Raw genomic sequence first — 20,975 nt, 5'->3', positions numbered from 1 at the left:
CTCAACCAACACACAGTCAATGTGAGGGTGGTCAGGAGATGTCTCTGAACTAATTTAAAAGGTTTGAAGATTGGAACCAACGACACGCTCTGGTTGGCTGTTCCACATCTGGACAATGTGCATGTTTTGGAGCCTGGGAGGCTGAGAGCATACATGTTCTGGTGTGGCTGGCTGTGCATAGGCGAGTGTACCATCTGGTATATAGTGGAGGGAGCATATCCTGGAGGTCTATGGAACAGTGGGGGGGACAGCAACCTGTCTTCTGTGGCTAAGGCTAGGGATGGAGAGTGTTGTACTGCCATTGACGCAGGGTTCTCTCAGGACAATACAGCTGTCGCATTGATGAAAGGTTTCTCTCTGACTAAGGTGGGGAATTACTGCAAAAAACAGACCAACTGTGGAAACAAGGGAAGTCTCGAGTGTGAGAGGTACCTTTGTGCGTAGTGACGCAGACTGATACATGACTGAGAAATGGACTCTGGTTGGGGTTAAATGGTAACTGCTGTGTGGTTGAATCTTTGTTTAACACAGTGATTCTCAACATGGGGTCTGGGGACCCCCAAGGGTCATTGAGGGGGTTCCAGAAGGTCCCCATCTAAACCCTACCCATTCTGACCTGAGATCAGATTCATACGAGGTTTCCACTGGACACACACTGGTCTGATGAACCCATTCTGACCTGAGATCAGATTCTAAAAATGTCAGTCGTTCTTCGATTTTTCAAAAATAGCAGACCTACAATCTCGTAGCGCGCCACTCGGTGGCGCGCTATGAGCTTGTAGGTCTGCTATTTTTCAATAGCTAAAGCATAACATGATGCTAATACCAAAATGGGTTCCCGTTCAGAATGGGTTAATGGATTAAGATCAAGACTATAATCAAGATTAAGATATCACTTTATGAATATCTGACTGATACATTCTCATTATATTTCATGTATATTTGATATGTTACTTGATATGCTGAATAAGACACTGCAGAACACTGTGACGCACTTCTATAATCTATTATGTGTTATTTGTTTTGATATTTGATATGTGGATATCTAAATAGATATCTAAATAGATGCCTAAATATAGCCTACTGTATAGCATTCATATTCTGTGGCAAAAATAGTTCCTGATGGCCTGGGCCGTGGCTCGGTGGTCCAGGCACCTTGGCTGGTAATCCAGCCCGGCAGTGTGCCGCGGGTTCGACTCCCGAGCCCGACGGCCTTTACTGCATGTCTGCCCCCCATCTCTCTCCCCATTTCCTGTCAGCCTACTGTCTGTCCCTCTATAAAATATATAAAATAAAGGCAAAGGAAAAAAAATAAACAGTAAAAAAATAGTTCCTGATGTTCCTGATCCATTTGAAATATGTAGACTGACACAGGACAGCTGACCCTAAACCTTTTGTATCTGTCAGGAGTAGAAATGTGATGTAAGCTGTCATCATTTTGTCACGTCACATTCACATTTTCCATTTTGCTATGCCACAGTAAAGAACATCTAATATTGTCTTCCGTGTTGACAACAATTTGACCCAAACAGGAGAGAAGTGCACAATCCTCTTACCTTTCACAGACGTAATTTGTTCACTGGGCTTAATTCGACTGCATGTGCGTCAAATGTACAACCAAGGGCACGACATGAGGTCTTAAAAAGCATCCTGGGGGCTGAGGCTCAACGACATGAGGTCTTAAAAAGCATCCTGGGGGCTGAGGCTCAACGACATGAGGTCTTAAAAAGCATCCTGGGGGCTGAGGCTCAACGACATGAGGTCTTAAAAAGCATCCTGGGGGCTGAGGCTCAACGACATGAGGTCTTAAAAAGCAGCCTGGGGGCTGAGGCTCAACGCTCTGTAATGTGACTACATGAGGTCTTAAAAAGCATCCTGGGGGCTGAGGCTCAACGCTCTGTAATGTGACTTTGTCTTTGTTTAGCCTTTTGCCACGTGCTCTTCACCTTTAGATCCGCCCTCTTTTTGCTGATTTTAATCCAGAGAGGATTTGGTAGGTCAGAGCATCTTTTCCACGATTTATTGTGCATACTGCAATGAATGAACCAGGGGTGCCCACACTTTTTTTTACTTGAGAGCTACTTTCAAAATGACCGGCTCAACAAGATCTATACCCACCAAAGAATATATTATCCCATTGTTGAAAATAGTTTAGCGGCGCTGGCGTTAAATATAAGACGAACAGGAATGGGAAATAGAGAAGGGGGGGGGGGATTGGAATTGGAAGGGTTTTGTGGTCTACTGGTAGATCACGATCTACCTTTTTGGCACCCCGGGGTCAATGAACAGACTCAATGAACAGACTTCATTCATTCACTCACTCACTCATTAGTACACAATATTTTGTGTACTGTATGTCAAATACAATAAAATGCTGAAACCTGTGAGCTTATTAATAGCTATGGGATGGCTTCTTCTCACTATAGCCGCCAGACCGATATATAGGGAATTAATGGCCGATTTTGTCAACATCTGTATCGGCAACTACACAGCTGATGTACACATATGTTTGTATCCACTTTAAACCAGATAAAACGTTTTAGTTTTTCGTTTTCTTTCTGCAAGCTCACAATGCGTCGGTTGTGATGCGTTGAGAGCTGCTGTATTGAATAACACCTAGAACAGCTAGGGGTCTTCAACGTTTTCAGGCCAAGGACCCCATAGCTGAGAGACATGAAGCAGGGAGCCCCCACTACAAATTGTAAAAATTGCATTTCTTACATTTAATTTTGTTACACATAATATTTTCTATTAATATGTTGGATTAATTTAACCACTTAAACCGTCAATACTTTGACAATTCACCTTCAGCAAAGCCCCACCCTCTCCCACTTAGACACTCCCACTTGGACACTTTCCAGCCGGGCTCATTCATTCCAATGTAAATATCATGGATTTTACACATTAAACACTGGTTCATTTTTGGAACCAGACCTTCAAAATCTCTTCCAAATCCGTCAACAAGGCCTGTCATATGCACTTGGAAAAATATGTGTGTGACATTTCTTTTTTAAAACATTGTTTTATCATATAGGAAAAATATTGGTGGAGAGGTTTGTCTAACCCATGTTATGCTTAGCTGTGATTGGACCATAGCAGTTTGGGGAGGGGCTTAGCTATAGGTCAATTGGCTCTGTACTTGGCCTGGTCCTTTTTACCAAACCTCTTGACTGAAAACAGACAATGTTCCCCCCACAATAGGGGGATGCTATGTCACACTGTAACTCTAGAACCACGAGCCTCCGCTGGACGACGGAGGGTGAGCTATTAAGGAGCAATGAGGAATGAACCCTCCGAGCAGATCGTCTCCCACTAACCATCTCCAGGTTCTCCCTGGCCAGACCCTTGAGCTTCTCCTCCAGCCTCTGCATCGTCTGGGTCAAGTCGTCGTTCCTCTTACTCATCAGCTTGTTCTTCTCCAGCATCGGCTTGCACTGCTTCTCCGACTCCCGCGCCCGCTTCAGCTGGGGGGGGGGGGGGGGGTAGAGAGAGAGAGAGCAGGAGAGAGAGAGAGATGTCAAGACATCCACACAGGCACACAGAGACAAAGATAGCAGTAAAACAAAAACATAATAATAATGATATTTCATCAAACTTGAGCACTTTTATAGGCACTCAAAGATGCTTTATGATACATGATGTGTGTAAACCACTCCCCGCTGCCGTCTGCCGTCTTGTTTGATATGATTTAGGCTACAGACCCCCCATTAGATATGATTTGTATTCTCTGGGACCACAATCTACCCCAATGTTAATTTACGTCTCTCTGTGTTACAGACCTATAAGGGTCCATTTGGGTCCTAACAAACTATAAATAATATGAATTGATCATTTGTAAATGCAGCTGGAATTGCATCAAGGATCCCTGGGGGTCCCTGGGGGGTCTCAGGACCAGTTGTTGAGAAGAGAGCCAGTGCTGTATATATACAATAACTCAGAGTTTCATGACATGCTCATGATCACAAATAAGGAGGTCATAACAGTGGTAACAAGACAACTCACCCCGTTTCTGTTTTCCTCCCAGAATTCTCCCCAGTGAGGGGTGGGAGAGGCTGGAGTAGCAGACGGCTGGACTTGAATTTCTGAATTTCTCTAACTATAAACTTTCATGACAGCAGAACAGCCTAAGTACAAATATAATTTATGAAAAGCTACTGCAGTGAAGTCTGTTCACAGAAGTTGTTGTAGGATATGTGGGGATTATCTGACGAGGTACCATTTAAGTGAGCAAAACCTTACATATACTAAATAATACTAAATTGTTTATAGGGTCAATATAAGTAAAATAATATAGCCTTTCCACAGGAGTATCTTTTTATATTTTTCCAAAAAGAATACAAACAGCCAATAGCATATTACAAAGTTATCCCCCTCACTGGTGACAAAACAGGCAAGCACGGGGGTGAGTTGTCCAGTATTCCATAACAGTACCAGTTCATTTCTTTCATCCACCAGCAGTGAGTTGCGGTCCTCTAGTTTGCGTATGGTGGCGTTCAGGTCTGCTATCCGTCTCTGGTTTCTCCTCATGTCCTGAGGCAAGCGTGACAGGTTGAAAGAGCAAAGGGTTACGCACCGTCACAATATTTATTTAGCATGTAGTACAAGAAATAGACAATAACATATCAAAGAACAAAAATACAATGCAAGGAAGGGAAGAAGCCAGCTGGCTTATTTGGAATCCTTTCCTGAAGGAAGAGGTCATTGGTTTACACAGATTAAAAGTTCATAAAGAACAGTAAAAAAGTCTTCAAGTTGGCAAAGGGGGGCAGCTGTGCAGTAAAGAAATAAAAACACAGACTGCACAAAAAACGGAAATAAACAATACAACAACAAACACACAAAAGAAAATATAACGCATCAAAGTAAAACATGTAATCTACAGAGAGGAAGAAATAATATATTTCTTTAGATGTTTTTTTAATATTGGCAAGGATAATGAGGATTTAAGGATAATGAGGATTTAAGTGAAGCATCTAGGGAGTTCCATAGATGAGGGCGTACTCGGTGCATGCTCTTTTCCAGGTCAAATAAGCCTAACTTCCTACATCCTATTAAGCCTAACTTCCTACCTCATATTAAAATACACGCAGCACTCTAAATCCATGACGACTTATCGTGTTGTTTGATGACTGCTATCATGCCATTTACATCAACTTTGCACTTTCCAAGTCGATCTGGATAAGAGCGCCTTCTAAATACCAAAATTTTACACTCAACTAAGATTTACATAATCCAACGTAGAGTCCATTGAAAAGCCCTTTCATCACTATTTTGGTCGTTATTAAATATAGGCTAATGCATTGCGAAGCCTTGTGAGCTATCAACCTATAATTCCTATAGTTCTGTCATGGACATTTTCTGTCCTCGGAAATATCTCCTCAATGCCTGCAGAAATTGATCTGCCTTAGCACGCAGGCATTGACCATTATCTTATGCACGGTGTCTCAAAGCCCTTTTTCACTTTACCAAATTGTACGCTGTTTATTACAGTTTTTGTGATATGATTTGGTTTAGAAACAAGAAGGGAATAACTGAGCAGGTCTTTCCTTGTGTGTGTGTTTGTCAGTGTGCACATACTGTACCGACTCATTCACAGTGTATGTACCGGTATGAAGATGTATTCCTGACTCTCTACACAATGTGTCAAATTGTGATGTTTTAGTATTCTTCTTGCCTGTTCTGTATACATGCTGCCAACCAGGAAAATAAATCACAGATTGAGGTTTTAATTGAAATGGCTGAAACTGGTCGTGACGACTGAGAACTTGAATCCATGTTAACCCATTTTGGTGTTAGCATTATGTTATGCTTTAGCTATTGAAAAATAGCAGATCTACAAGCTCATAGCGCACCACCGAGTGGCGCGCTACGAGCTTGTAGGTCTGCTATTTTTGAAAAATCGAAGAACGACTGACATAGAAACATAGCTTTTTCAGAAAACTGTCAGGATGTAGAAGACATTTTTAGAATCTGATCTCAGGTCAAAATGGGTTAATTCCTGACTCTCTCCATTCCCTGATGAAGGCTTAACCACCGAAACGTTGGATTAATTAATAATTAACCTGCTGCGTTCTAATAAAGTATTGGCACTCTTGCTATTGGCGTGTGTGGCTCCACTTTCTTGTTTTTTCAAGATTCCCTCCCTGCAGTTCTCTCCCGTGGGCCGGGCACCGCTATAAGGACTTTGGCATGCGTTAGCATCATTCTGCACAACTCCTGACTCTCTCTCTCTCTCGACCTACCGGACTGCCACAGTGCTCGGCTCCGTCCCCTGCTCCGGCCCGCCCAGGGATCTCTCGCTTGGGGCTCCCCAGGCCACACTCGGCCTCCTTCACCAGGAACAGCTGCTCGTCCAGCGCCTCCTTCTGCAGCTGCAGCTTCTGGAGGAACCCCGCCGTGTTCTCCAGCTCCTTCTCCAGAGAGAAGATGGTGCGATCTTTAGACTTGATCTCGTCCACCTGGAAGAAAGGCAAGAGAGTAAAGGGTGAAAGGTTGTGTAACGTTGGGAGACGAGTCACACTTTTTGCGCAGGAATGTGTACTGGAATCTGTGGACATATGCTCAAAACCAAATCACAACAATGAATAATGAGGCAACACAAGAATTCGGAGTTATAGAGTATAGAGATTTTACTCGAGCAAGGAGACAAGACTTACATGAACCAACCCCATGTATGGAAAACCCAGTCTGGCACCCAGATTGACAACCAACGACAGCTTTTATAGCTCTTCTCTTCTCCCACACGACAACCCCCAACATAGCCACAAGGCATTCACCACATGGGCAGTGACGTCATAAAACACTTGGAGTATTCTTACAATGTTTATCTCTAAACTTCCACGACATTACCCCACTTTTAAACATTTAAAAACTCATAAACACCATTTTATCAGTACATTGCAGATGCAGGCAAAAACCTGGAACACAAAATAAACACTCACTCATATCGTACGGGCAGGCGAAAAACCCCTTTTCATACAACATTATCTCGTAACGTTCTGGGAAAATTCCTACACCGGCCTATCTCATAAGAGAAAACGACCACCACATGGCTTACGACATGATAAAAACATAAAATCCACAACATAGTATACACAACAAAACACATCAGAATACACAGGTATTCAGGCACAAACATAAATCAATATACAGTGACACAATGGTTTTATAACAACAAACAAATAAGGCAACGCCAAATTAAACATACAATAACCGTTGCCGACATTGGACCCAAGAAAACATCTCAGCACCATAGTGTGTCCATTCAGAATTGTCCATCAGCCCACTTTGAGGAGCAAGCCAAGTCTTTTTAGTTCTTTCACAATGTGCAGGGCCCAGACATGTTGCGAATTTGCAGATTGGCCATTTTCAACAGAACAGCACACGTCCCGGGCTTCCCAAAAGACCAGAAATTGTCACCCCACAGGTGACATTCCTGGGGCACATGACCGCACATGATCGCCGGATTCAGAGTTCAGAGTGCTAACAGCACTCTCATTTAGGACCCTCAGTGTCATAGTAGCAGACATGATCGCACATCATCACCATCATCATCATCATTCATCATCATCATCATTCATGTTGTCGTCTTCATAGGATCATATGGAGCTGGAAAAAACATACTACAAACCAATTTTTTAAAAGGCCCTACTCTATCTAGTCTAGAGTGTTGACGGTGGACTCAACACTTTGTAATATGACGGGAATATGATAATACTTTTAACATGGACACATATATATATACCAGTCAGCTGTTACTTTATAGACTGTTGATTCCTTACTTACAGAAGGTGTAAGTGGCACCTTGACTTATTCAGCCTGCTTTTTTACTAGCCTACCCTGCTCCTGATTTTGTCATAACAAGAGCCAGCCATGACAATATAACTACAATATAACATACAGCAGTATCAAGGAAAACTCTTCAGAACATCAAAATGTTGCATTTAATACTTACAGATCTGATTTCCACAATCCAATGATACTCTTTCCTGCAATCACAGCAATATATATACACTTTCGACGCGCATGCACAATTAGGTTAGCCATTCCATTAGTAATCATGCTACACACATGTGAGGGATCAATAAATCAATCTCATGACACAACACGCATCTGCTCGCCTCCTCCTTCTTGGACCTAATTATAAACTGAATCAAAACATAACATTTGTACAGGAAACACACATGTATTTCCATACTCTGTCTTTATTTCCGGGGCGTCCCCCGAAACAATGACTTGCCAGACATCGTGATCCACTATTATTCCCTGTTTTTATTATTTTCCCGGATATTTCCCTATGATGACACAAAACAGCTTACAGAGCATCAACCATTATTTTAAAAATGTTCACACCGGCCATATGTAGTCAGATCAACAGAGGTCCATAACCCTTCCCTAACTTAGTTCTATCTAATCTGTGGTATACAGCCCCTTATCGGACCTTTTGAATAATCGAACAATGTATAACTCATAAATATAAGCCTAGCCTATTTTTAATAAGCCTAGCTTATTCCGGCTTGATCATATTCTGACCATGTAAACAGGTTATCCTAGTACAGTATGTTTTACATTTAACTCACACAATAGTAGTCATAATCACTATTATTTTCTTGTCCTGATGTCAGTGTCTTTCCCTTATTTATTTTACTTATTTAAATTGCATCGCTCTTACTAATGAGCATTTGCCTGTCATAGACATGCACAGAGCAAGTTCAGTCAGGGAACCTCAGTCAGCGCGCTGGCCGTTAATTGGACCACTGCAGCATCAGGCTCTCATCCACATGATTCATTCAGCCAATCACAGCTCACCCAATCTCTCATACCGGCTATTTTTAACCGAAGGTTTTGCATTCATCCTCCTTCTTGCTCGCTTACTGTTGTTGTATCAGCGTGCTGCTGTCACACAACCTGCACTCAATTCTGCTTTCGTTTTGGATCTACTGTTTAGGTACGGGGGTTTCAGAGTCCCTATGGTCGGGACTGATGCGCTTGACCTGAGTACCTAAAAAAACAGATCCAATACATCGCCAAACCATAACAGATATATTGCATTGATTATCTTACATCAATAAATATATATATTACATCCTCCTTGAGTTGTCTGACTGAACTGTATTGAAGGGTTGATGCCGAAAACACTTTCCGCTTCTGTGACACACATTACACTAATACTATTCAAATCACTTGTTATTTAACAAAACTAGGCCTCAATATACTGTACTTATCCTAATTAATTCTCTAACCGATCCAATACAATGTAGGGTTTGACTGATTTTACTCTGTTCCATTGTTGATGACATAACAGGGACGGATCACTATACAACCCCATTTTGTGATTATGTGACGGATTTTGATCCAACATTTCCGCAAAATGGTACACCGCCGCTTTCCCAGCGGAATCAAGAAACATCTGCAGCGCCCCTGTCTTAGACTCAGCTGCCTTTTTTCCATAGAGTCTGCAAACCAATTTCCTTCTGATACTGTATGGATAGTGACTGATTATTTTACCTCGACGTGACCTATATGACTGCAGTAGAATTCTAACTGTTCAACTTCTTATTTGAGTGCACACACATACCTATTTCTCATGTAATACTGTACTATTGAACTGCACTAATTTATTAGTATTGTAATATCTAAACTCTGACCACCTCAGTTCAGTGGCCTTGTGGTTAGGTTGTCCGCCCTGAGACTGGGAGGTTGGGTTCAATCCCTGGCCGGGACATACCAAAGACTGTAAAAATGGGACCCAATGCCTCCCTGCTTGACACTCAGCATCAATAATTGGACTGGGCAAGTTCCCGCGACACACTAGCGTCATGTCCAGGGGGTGTACTTGTACATCAGATGCCTCACGCTACAGAAACAGGAGTTAAGCTCCTGGGCCTTATGGCCTCATGGCTCAGCAAGCCTAGCTCTGAGCAGCTGATTATGCCTTGAACAAGTTGTAAAATCATTAACATTCAGGGGGGGGTTTTACTGTCTCCACTATTAACCATGTCGGAGGAACTCAGACAAGTGCCTTGCGACAGCTGGAACCCCCCAGTTCTCTTTTAAGATAAGTTTACGTCCTGTCACTCACAGCAACCACAACCTACTGTTTTCCATAGCAGCTACAACTACACAAACGCAACTCTACTCACTCACTATCATTTTGATCCCAATGTACACCTGTCAGCTTCACCTCATCCCTCCATCACTGCAGAGAAACACAATCAGTCACAAAAATAGCTTCCTTTGCACTCAGTTGTCACAAGCAGGTTGGTTCAAGAATCGTACTCCCAGTTTTTCAGCGATTCCCAGTCCGCCAGTGTTTTCCATCTCACAATGTCAGTTCATCAATGTCCATTTAGTGACCAATGTTCAATGTTCAGTACGTTGTATCAACCCTCTTCATACTGGAAAAAAACAAAACCAGTAGGTTGGATTTGATCGTGGTATCCTCTTCTCAACGGAACAGGATGAAGCTTTGTTGACAGTTGTACATTTATCTTTCCATAATATTGCAATCCTTTGCATACTAAATTTTGCAATTTGTAGTTGTAGCTGTTATGTCCCCTCCCGTATTTTAACTTTTGGGTTCCTGTCCTTCAAATAATCTCATAATACTGTTACATGCTCATTAAATGTAGTTTTTCATGTCGGCATATCTGGTTTATTCATCTCTGCATTCACTAACTAGTGATTGTGACAAGACCCTCCCAACTGGCAGTGTTGCCAGATTTTGGAAGAGAAGCAAGCAGCCATGTCTATTGAAACAAGCCCAAAAGAAGCCTGACTAGGCTATTATAATACAAGCCCAAAAGCGCTTATAATAAGCGGACATGGCAACACCCAGCTGCTCCGTCTCTGTGACAGTGGGGTTGACAGTGAGAGAGACGCTGTGAGCACTGATTTTCTTCCTATATAGACCACCAGCTGTTTCTTCCTGTTGACTATTTCAACTAACCACTACTACCCCCCCTCTGGGGTCACTGGGACAATCACCAGCTGGGAGATATGGCCGAGGCCGACACCTGGGGGCACATACCGGTGCATGTCGATTTGAACCATAGTTACTTTTGGACGTGACTGCATGTGGAACCAAGACAGTTCTTGTCTATATGCCACCAAAGATGAAGAAACTTTGACCAGCTGTAGCAGCTGAAAGCTGCTTTGAGTAGTATGCAACTGGTCTCATCTGTCACCCTGTTGCTGTAACAATACAGCACTATAGCCTAACCTTATCCTTCCATCCGCATTTCTTTAACCTCCTATTTTTACCAAGGCAAGAGGTATTTATAGTTCGGCCCACATGCTTTTATCTTAAACCTCAACCAGTTTGACATTAACAACATACTATTATCTGTCACTATTGCTTTTCCTTTTCTCAATCAACAACATACTATTATTCTCAATCTGACATGTCCACAATTTCTTACACAGTCCAATATATATTTTTTTTAATCTTCAAAATATCCTTGCATGAAACTGAATATTTCTCTTGGGGATTTACTCCTGTCCATCATATCCACTAAATAGTGGATATAGACACTAGACACTAAACTTTCACACAGTCACACTGTGACACACTCATGCTCCTCTCCCTTAGTCACAGACATGCATACTCATTTGCATACTGTCCCCACAGAATGAGTATAAACTCACTTCAAGGACAACATTCAATACTGTCTCTCTCACACCATCCACACAGGAAAGTGTAAAATAAGGAAATTAGAAAACTATTGACAGTATCAAACCGTAACTCAAAAAACAAACAACCATAGAAATGCTACAAGGTAACTATCCTGGAAGTAATCCTTTACATTCATAATAGGGGACCACCTAGCTTTGGTTAATTTCTACAATGGCTTCATAATGTACTTACTCTCCTGTCTGTAACATGAGCCGTCACACTCGGAATAGCAAATAAACAATAAACCAATCACAGGGGTAATTATCTCACAGCATGACCCCAGGCTAGCATCAACACTAATTCTCACCGTTTCAAGCAATACCTCATTTTCTGAACATCCAAACAGACCCATATACTCACTTGCGCGACGTCGGCCCAGCCGAAAGACAGAACTTTACCCCACCGGGCCGACCCGCCAAGCACAGCACATCTCGGTGGAACCTCCAAATTGTACTGGAATCTGTGGACATATGCTCAAAACCAAATCACAACAATGAATAATGAGGCAACACAAGAATTCGGAGTTATAGAGTATAGAGATTTTACTCGAGCAAGGAGACAAGACTTACATGAACCAACCCCATGTATGGAAAACCCAGTCTGGCACCCAGATTGACAACCAACGACAGCTTTTATAGCTCTTCTCTTCTCCCACACGACAACCCCCAACATAGCCACAAGGCATTCACCACATGGGCAGTGACGTCATAAAACACTTGGAGTATTCTTACAATGTTTATCTCTAAACTTCCACGACAAATGTACACGTTAACACAATCAGCCCTGGGATTCCTTCAACATAGGAGCCATCCATCAGATCAAAACCACGGAGAGCGCTCTAGATTAGGAGAGACGAGGCCGCGGTACACTAGGAAGTAACCGGGACTGCTGGTTACGAAGAGCGAAGCGTACGGTGGCCTACTAAAAATATATATATAAATATTATTATTCTCTGGCCTGATATCATTGAAGATGCGAATCCGTCGGTTGGATTCCCTAGGGCGTGTGGACACGTCGGATGGACGGAACCTGTTAAAGGTGTTGTGTATGTAGACAACATTCGGCCTCTAGATGTTACACTAAACTCCAAATCTAGTTGTATAAGGTTCCTTATTTCCCTGACTCATATGCACAAGGCAGCACGCAGTTTGCAGCATCGTAGCAAGGCGGCTGCATCCATGTTTCTCTGAAGAGGAAAATGAAACTACCTTCCCTAACAAAAACGGAAGCAGCAGGGATAATGGGCAGCTTTAAATGGGCCGAATTACAAAATCCAACTGTGTTTTCAAGCGAGTAGGAAAAATCACACTGATGTGAACTGAGTGGTGCAACTCCCCTCCCCCCTCCTCTCTCTCTCTCTCTCTCTCTCTCTCATTAGCAAGCAACAGTGCAGCACCTGCAGCACTATCTCTCTCTCTGTTTCTGGCACAACAGAGCCCCTACTGGTACGAATAGTCATACTGGTGCTCATTAACACATACATAGGCGGACACATAGGTGAACACATAGGTGAACACGGACATTGCTGTTCCTTGGAGTGGTTGCACCACTCAAAAAGATGGATCAACAAAATACTCTGATATATTCAGTCCCATTCTGAATAGATATGATACAAAATACAATTGAATATAATGAGTGGAGATAATTTTACTTTGGGTTAGAGTACTGCAGATGCATTTAGAATTAGACAACAGTAAAATGGATGATTTAATCTAGGTCGAAGACAGACAGACGGATGATAAGCAGGCATGCAAGGAAGAGATAACGTGAGGACAGACGAGACATGGTGCATGGTGCATCATGTTGTGCTTTAGCTATTGAAAAATAGCAGATCTACAAGCTCATAGCGTGCCACCGAGTGGCGCGCTACTAGCTTGTAGGTCTGCTATTTTTGAAAAATCGAAGAACGACTGACATAGAAACATAGCTTTTTCAGAAAACTGTCAGGATTTAGAAGACATATTTAGAATCTGATCTCAGGTCAGAATGGGTTAAGTTCTGAGATAGTTTGTACGTGCGAAGGCAAAAATAAATACAATACAAATCAACACAAATCAATTAAGTATACAATCAATGAAGCACCTGCTTTGCATAGGAGCAGAGGCATGGCTACACACACACAGTCACCATACTGTACATACCAGAGGCATAGCTACACACACACAGTCACCATACTGTACGTACCAGAGGCATGGCTACACACACACAGTCACCATACTGTACATACCAGAGGCATAGCTACACACACACAGTCACCATACTGTACATACCAGAGGCATAGCTACACACACACAGTCACCATACTGTACGTACCAGAGGCATGGCTACACACACACAGTCACCATACTGTACGTACCAGAGGCATGGCTACACACACACAGTCACCATACTGTACATACCAGAGACATGGCTACACACACACAGTCACCATACTGTACATACCAGAGACATGGCTACACACACACACAGTCACCATACTGTACATACCAGAGGCATGACTACACACACACAGTCACCATACTGTACGTACCAGAGACATGGCTACACACACACAGTCACCATACTGTACGTACCAGAGGCATAGCTACACACACACAGTCACCATACTGTACGTACCAGAGGCATGGCTACACACACACAGTCACCATACTGTACATACCAGAGGCATGGCTACACACACACAGTCACCATACTGTACATACCAGAGACATGGCTACACACACACAGTCACCATACTGTACGTACCAGAGGCATGGCTACACACACACAGTCACCATACTGTACATACCAGAGGCATAGCTACACACACACAGTCACCATACTGTACATACCAGAGACATGGCTACACACACACAGTCACCATACTGTACGTACCAGAGGCATGGCTACACACACACAGTCACCATACTGTACATACCAGAGGCATAGCTACACACACACAGTCACCATACTGTACATACCAGAGACATGGCTACACACACACACACAGTCACCATACTGTACATACCAGAGGCATGGCTACACACACACAGTCACCATACTGTACGTACCAGAGACATGGCTACACACACACAGTCACCATACTGTACGTACCAGAGACATGGCTACACACACACAGTCACCATACTGTACGTACCAGAGGCATGGCTACACACACACAGTCACCATACTGTACATACCAGAGGCATAGCTACACACACACAGTCACCATACTGTACGTACCAGAGACATGGCTACACACACACAGTCACCATACTGTACGTACCAGAGACATGGCTACACACACACAGTCACCATACTGTACATACCAGAGACATGGCTACACACACAGTCACCATACTGTACATACCAGAGGCATGACTACACACACACAGTCACCATACTGTACATACCAGAGGCATAGCTACACACACACAGTCACCATACTGTACGTACCAGAGGCATGGCTACACACACAGTCACCATACTGTACATACCAGAGGCATGGCTACACACACACAGTCACCATACTGTACATACCAGAGGCATGGCTACACACACACAGTCACCATACTGTACATACCAGAGGCATGGCTACACACACACAGTCACCATACTGTACATACCAGAGACATGGCTACACACACACAGTCACCTTACTGTACATACCAGAGGCATGGCTACACACACACAGTCACCATACTGTACATACCAGAGGCATGGCTACACACACACACAGTCACCATACTGTACATACCAGAGGCATGGCTACACACACACAGTCACCTTACTGTACATACCAGAGGCATGACTACACACACAGTCACCATACTGTACGTACCAGAGGCATGGCTACACACACACAGTCACCATACTGTATGTACCAGAGGCATGGCTACACACACAGTCACCATACTGTACGTACCAGAGGCATGACTACACACACACAGTCACCATACTGTACATACCAGAGGCATGACTACACACACACAGTCACCATACTGTACGTACCAGAGGCATGGCTACACACACAGTCACCATACTGTACGTACCAGAGGCATAGCTACACACACACAGTCACCATACTGTACATACCAGAGGCATAGCTACACACACACAGTCACCATACTGTACATACCAGAGGCATGGCTACACACACACAGTCACCATACTGTACATACCAGAGGCATGGCTACACACACACAGTCACCATACTGTACGTACCAGAGGCATGGCTACACACACACAGTCACCATACTGTACATACCAGAGGCATGGCTACACACACACAGTCACCATACTGTACGTACCAGAGGCATGGCTACACACACACAGTCACCTTACTGTACATACCAGAGACATGGCTACACACACACAGTCACCATACTGTACATACCAGAGGCATAGCTACACACACACAGTCACCATACTGTACATACCAGAGGCATGGCTACACACACACAGTCACCATACTGTACATACCAGAGGCATGGCTACAAACACACAGTCACCATACTGTACATACCAGAGGCATGGCTACAAACACACAGTCACCATACTGTACGTACCAGAGGCATGACTACACACACACAGTCACCATACTGTACGTACCAGAGGCATGGCTACACACACACAGTCACCATACTGTACATACCAGAGACATGGCTACACACACACAGTCACCATACTGTACGTACCAGAGACATGGCTACACACACACAGTCACCATACTGTACATACCAGAGGCATGGCTACACACACACAGTCACCATACTGTACATACCAGAGACATGGCTACACACACACAGTCACCATACTGTACATACCAGAGGCATGGCTACACACACACAGTCACCATACTGTACATACCAGAGGCATGGCTACACACACAGTCACCATACTGTACATACCAGAGACATGGCTACACACACAGTCACCATACTGTACGTAACAGAGGCATGGCTACACACACAGTCACCATACTGTACGTAACAGAGGCATGGCTACACACACACAGTCACCATACTGTATGTACCAGAGGCATGGCTACACACACAGTCACCATACTGTACATACCAGAGGCATGACTACACACACACACAGTCACCATACTGTACGTACCAGAGGCATGGCTACACACACAGTCACCATACTGTATGTACCAGAGACATGGATACACACACAGTCACCATACTGTACGTACCAGAGACATGGATACACACACACAGTCACCATACTGTACGTACCAGAGACATGGCTACACACACAGTCACCATACTGTACGTACCAGAGGCATGGCTACACACACACAGTCACCATACTGTACGTACCAGAGGCATGGCTACACACACACAGTCACCATACTGTACGTACCAGAGGCATGACTACACACACACACACAGTCACCATACTGTACATACCAGAGGCATGGCTACACACACACAGTCACCATACTGTACATACCAGAGGCATGGCTACACACACACAGTCACCATACTGTACATACCAGAGGCATGGCTACACACACACAGTCACCATACTGTACGTACCAGAGGCATGGCTACACACACACAGTCACCATACTGTACGTACCAGAGGCATGGCTACACACACAGTCACCATACTGTACGTACCAGCCTACGGATGTCCTTCTCGCAGTCCCACTTGATCTTGGAGATCTGCTCCTGGTGCTGCTGGTGCTCCACCCGCAGGTCGCCTGCCTTCATCTTGTCGGACTGGATCATGGTGCTGAGCGCCTCGTCCGTCTGCTTCTTGGTGCTCTTCATCTCCTGGATCTCCTGGAGGAGCCGCACGCGCTCCACGTCGAAGAACCGCCGCGCGTCCTCCTTGGCCTCCAACGTCAGCGACGTGCGTATCTGTGGGACGGGAGCGTCGACGGGACGAGATATATACGATGCGACCGCATTAGCGTGCTTTAACGCGCTACGATAGATCAAAAGGTTCGCTCGGTGGCGTTCGACTGACATGTCGTTGCTGTCGGGCAGAAATCTTGCGTCTCCAAACTTTTTATGTGATTTCATCATTTAATGTCCCACTTCATCATACGAAAGTGTCGCGCAAAAGTAGTGAAAATAGCCGACCTACAAGCTCATCGTGAGTTTGGAGATCATCTTATTTTCACAATTTCTGAAACATCTGGTTTCATTTCCTGAAAAGTAACAGTTTTGGACACGGACAAGGTTTCCACCCAACAGCAGCCATATGCTAAAGCGTAACTAAAATGGCATTATATATGCCACAAAAATAAGTCATATCTTTGCCGTCCGACACTATAGAGACTTCCATTTACTGTACATGAAATGTCACACGTCGTCGACTTCAGTCGGCGAAGAGAGCTAGCAAGGAAGTAGTCGACTCCTTTGTGTGTGAACAATCAACTATGTAGAAGGGAGGAAGAAACCAAGGCATCGACAAAGTTCTTCACAATAAATAATGAAGATAGTACTGTAAGAATAGATAAGATACTGTAGAAATCGTGTCATTCATCAACTTGTGCCCTCTCCCCCGGCGGTCCACACACACACACACACACACACACACACACACACACACACACACACACACACACACACACACACACACGCACACACACACACACACGCACACGCACACGCACACACGCACGCACGCGTACCTTCTCCCCGCTGCCGTCTCGCATGGCACTCAGCGCCGCCTTGAGCCGCTGGTTCTCCTGGTCTTTGATCTTGGCGTGGCGCGCCAGCTCCAGCTCGTGCTGGCGCCCCAGGCTCTCCCTGAGGGCCTGGAGCTCCTTCTGCTTCTCCTCGTGCCACTTGGCCCGCTGCTCCGTCAGCGTCGCCGTGTGGCGGTGCTGCTCCTGCTCCCGCACGCGCTTCACCTCCTGCACCTTGTCGCGCTCCAGCTTGTTCACCTTCAGGAAGGAAGGAGATGAAAACCTGTGATTTTAGTATTTATTTATAAATAAACGTTTATTCACATTGTCCTGCGTTTCCTGTTTCCTGTTTGCTGCACCCAAGGGATGCTCTGTTGCTGCTGCTGCTACATTTTAAAGATATTTCTACTGTTTTTAAAGATTTTTAGTCAATATATATTTTAATATATTGATATTAGCAGTCAAGTGGTTTAAGGCAACAAGTGGCTGTGGATCGACAACTGCTTGAGGTGATATTTGGTGGATTCTGTTTGAGGCCTACCTGAAGCCTCTCCTGCTGAAGCCAGGGCCTATCTGAGGCCTACACTGTGCAAACCCTCCAACCTGCTGTGGGATGCCTAAAGGTGGTGACAAAGGGGCAGCTGAAAAGGTTGCTGATAAACCTGTGCCAAAGAAACAACTCCGATCCCATCAACCTGGGTCGGAGAGTGTGAGTGAGCCGGGTGGTGTCATGGAGGTGGATGCATCAGTGTTTGAATCAATCAATGCCAGACTGAGCAAGTTGGATATACTGGACGCATTACAACATGACCTCCGTGAGCTGAGAACCAGCCTGGAGTTCAGTCAAAAGCAGATTGAGGACCTGAGAAAGGAAAATACCTTCCTTAAAGGTGTGGTAGAAAAGGTAAAACAAACTGTAATCTCTAACACCGTGGATAACAAGAAAATGAAAGAGACATTATTGGATTTGCAGTGCAGATCGATGAGAGATAATCTGATATTTGCTGGCATTGCAGAGGGTAATGCCGCTGCCAACCCTGAAGAAACTGTAAGACACTTTATGACCAACAACCTCGAAATGTCCCCTGAGGTGGTGAGAGACATAACCTTCTCTAGGGTTCACAGAATGGGCAGACCTGTGGATGGAAAAGCACGTCCAATAATAGCTTGTTTTGAGCATTACAAACAGAAAGAATTGGTGAAGAGCCGAGGTAATAAACTGAAAGGGAGCTCTCTTTGGCTAAATGAACACTTTCCAGCAGAGATCAATAACAGAAGGAAAATACTGCGACCAATAATGAGAGAAAACTGGGCCCTGGATCATAAAGTGGCATTGTCAGTCGATAAGCTGTATATAAATGGACAACTCTACAGGGACTCAAAGGTGACCCCCTGGCTCTTTTAGTAGAGGCCTATGGGTCGGTGGTGAACAGTAACCTATGGATATGCAGTCAGACGACTCAATGTCACTCAATCTACCAAAGAAGGGGTTAAAGATTGCACATATTAATATCTGCAGTCTACGCAATCAAGTATATGAAATTGAGAGTCTGCTGATGTCTAACAATGTTCACATACTTGCCATATCTGAGACACATTTAGATGAAACATGTGATAAGGAATTAATGGTACATGGGTATAATATCTACAGGAGACAGAAATATTCATGGTGGGGGTGTGGCTTTTTATATTTTAAATGATATTCCAGTAAAGAGGAGAGATGACCTGATGATTAGTGACATTGAAGCTCTATGGCTACAAGTCCACTTGCCTAATATTAAACCAATATTGCTGTGTTGCTGTTACAGACCACCGGATTCCAATTCTCAGTACCTAAGCAGTGTATGTGAAATGGTGGACAGAGCATCAGACAGTAATAGGGAATTGTATATACTTGCAGATATGAATATTAACTGGTTCTCTCCAACATGCTCACTTAAGAAAACCCTCCATGCTATTGCAGATACATGTAATTTAACACAGTTAGTAAACAAGCCAACAAGAACACAAATAACAGTAAATGGCATCTCCTCCACCTGTATTGATCATATCTTTACAAATGCAGCTGATCTATGCTCAAAGGTGATTTCTGTTGAATTTGGATGCACTGACCACAACATAATAGCTTTTACGAGAAAGGCAAAGATCCCAAAAGCGGTTCCAAAGGTAATTTACAAAAGATCCTTTAAAAACTTCAGGGAGGGCTCATTTCTAGAAGAACTTGAAAACATACCATGGCATACTGTAGGTGAAGAGGAAAATCCAGAGATAGCTTTGAATTTGTTTATGCAGTTATTTTTGTCAATAGCTGACAAGCATGCTCCAGTTAGAAAACATACTGTTAAATCTGTAAGAGCACCTTGGATTGATAATGAAATTAAAAACTGCATGGCTTTAAGAAATACTGCTAAGAAAAAGGCAAGTGAATCTGGCAGTCTGGCTGACTGGCAGATCTATTGTAAATCAAGAAATAATGTTACAAAAATGAATAGGAAGAAAAATAAATGTTATTATCAAACAAGGATAAATGAAATCAAATCGGACAGTAAAATGCTGTGGAAAAACTTTAAGAATGCTCTGGGTAGGGGCTCTAATAGGGCTTCCTCCTTCATTGAGGTGGATGGGGCTTTTATCACTAAGCCATATGACATAGCTCAATACTTTAACAAC

The 20,975-nt window shown here is 43.8% G+C and overlaps 1 protein-coding gene across 1 annotated transcript in view; it reads right to left on the bottom strand.

Annotated features, from left to right (window-relative positions):
• jakmip2 (janus kinase and microtubule interacting protein 2) overlaps nucleotides 1-20,975 on the bottom strand; it is a gene marked incomplete at its 3' end in the record, with an annotated part of 73,824 nt that overhangs the window by 21,656 nt on the left and 31,193 nt on the right. Inside the window, exons 3-7 of the mRNA XM_083767779.1 lie at nucleotides 18,309-18,563; nucleotides 17,287-17,529; nucleotides 6,243-6,458; nucleotides 4,432-4,530; nucleotides 3,318-3,464 (exon numbers count right to left, since the gene is read on the bottom strand). Of these exons, the coding sequence (XP_083623905.1) occupies nucleotides 3,318-3,464; nucleotides 4,432-4,530; nucleotides 6,243-6,458; nucleotides 17,287-17,529; nucleotides 18,309-18,563 (960 nt within the window). The remainder of the gene's footprint in view (nucleotides 1-3,317; nucleotides 3,465-4,431; nucleotides 4,531-6,242; nucleotides 6,459-17,286; nucleotides 17,530-18,308; nucleotides 18,564-20,975) is intronic.

This window comes from Protomyctophum parallelum (genome assembly GCF_964188405.1).
Source record: "Protomyctophum parallelum genome assembly, chromosome: 1".
Taxonomy (NCBI): Eukaryota; Metazoa; Chordata; class Actinopteri; order Myctophiformes; family Myctophidae; genus Protomyctophum; species Protomyctophum parallelum.
This window is presented reverse-complemented; position numbering and strand designations above follow the sequence as displayed.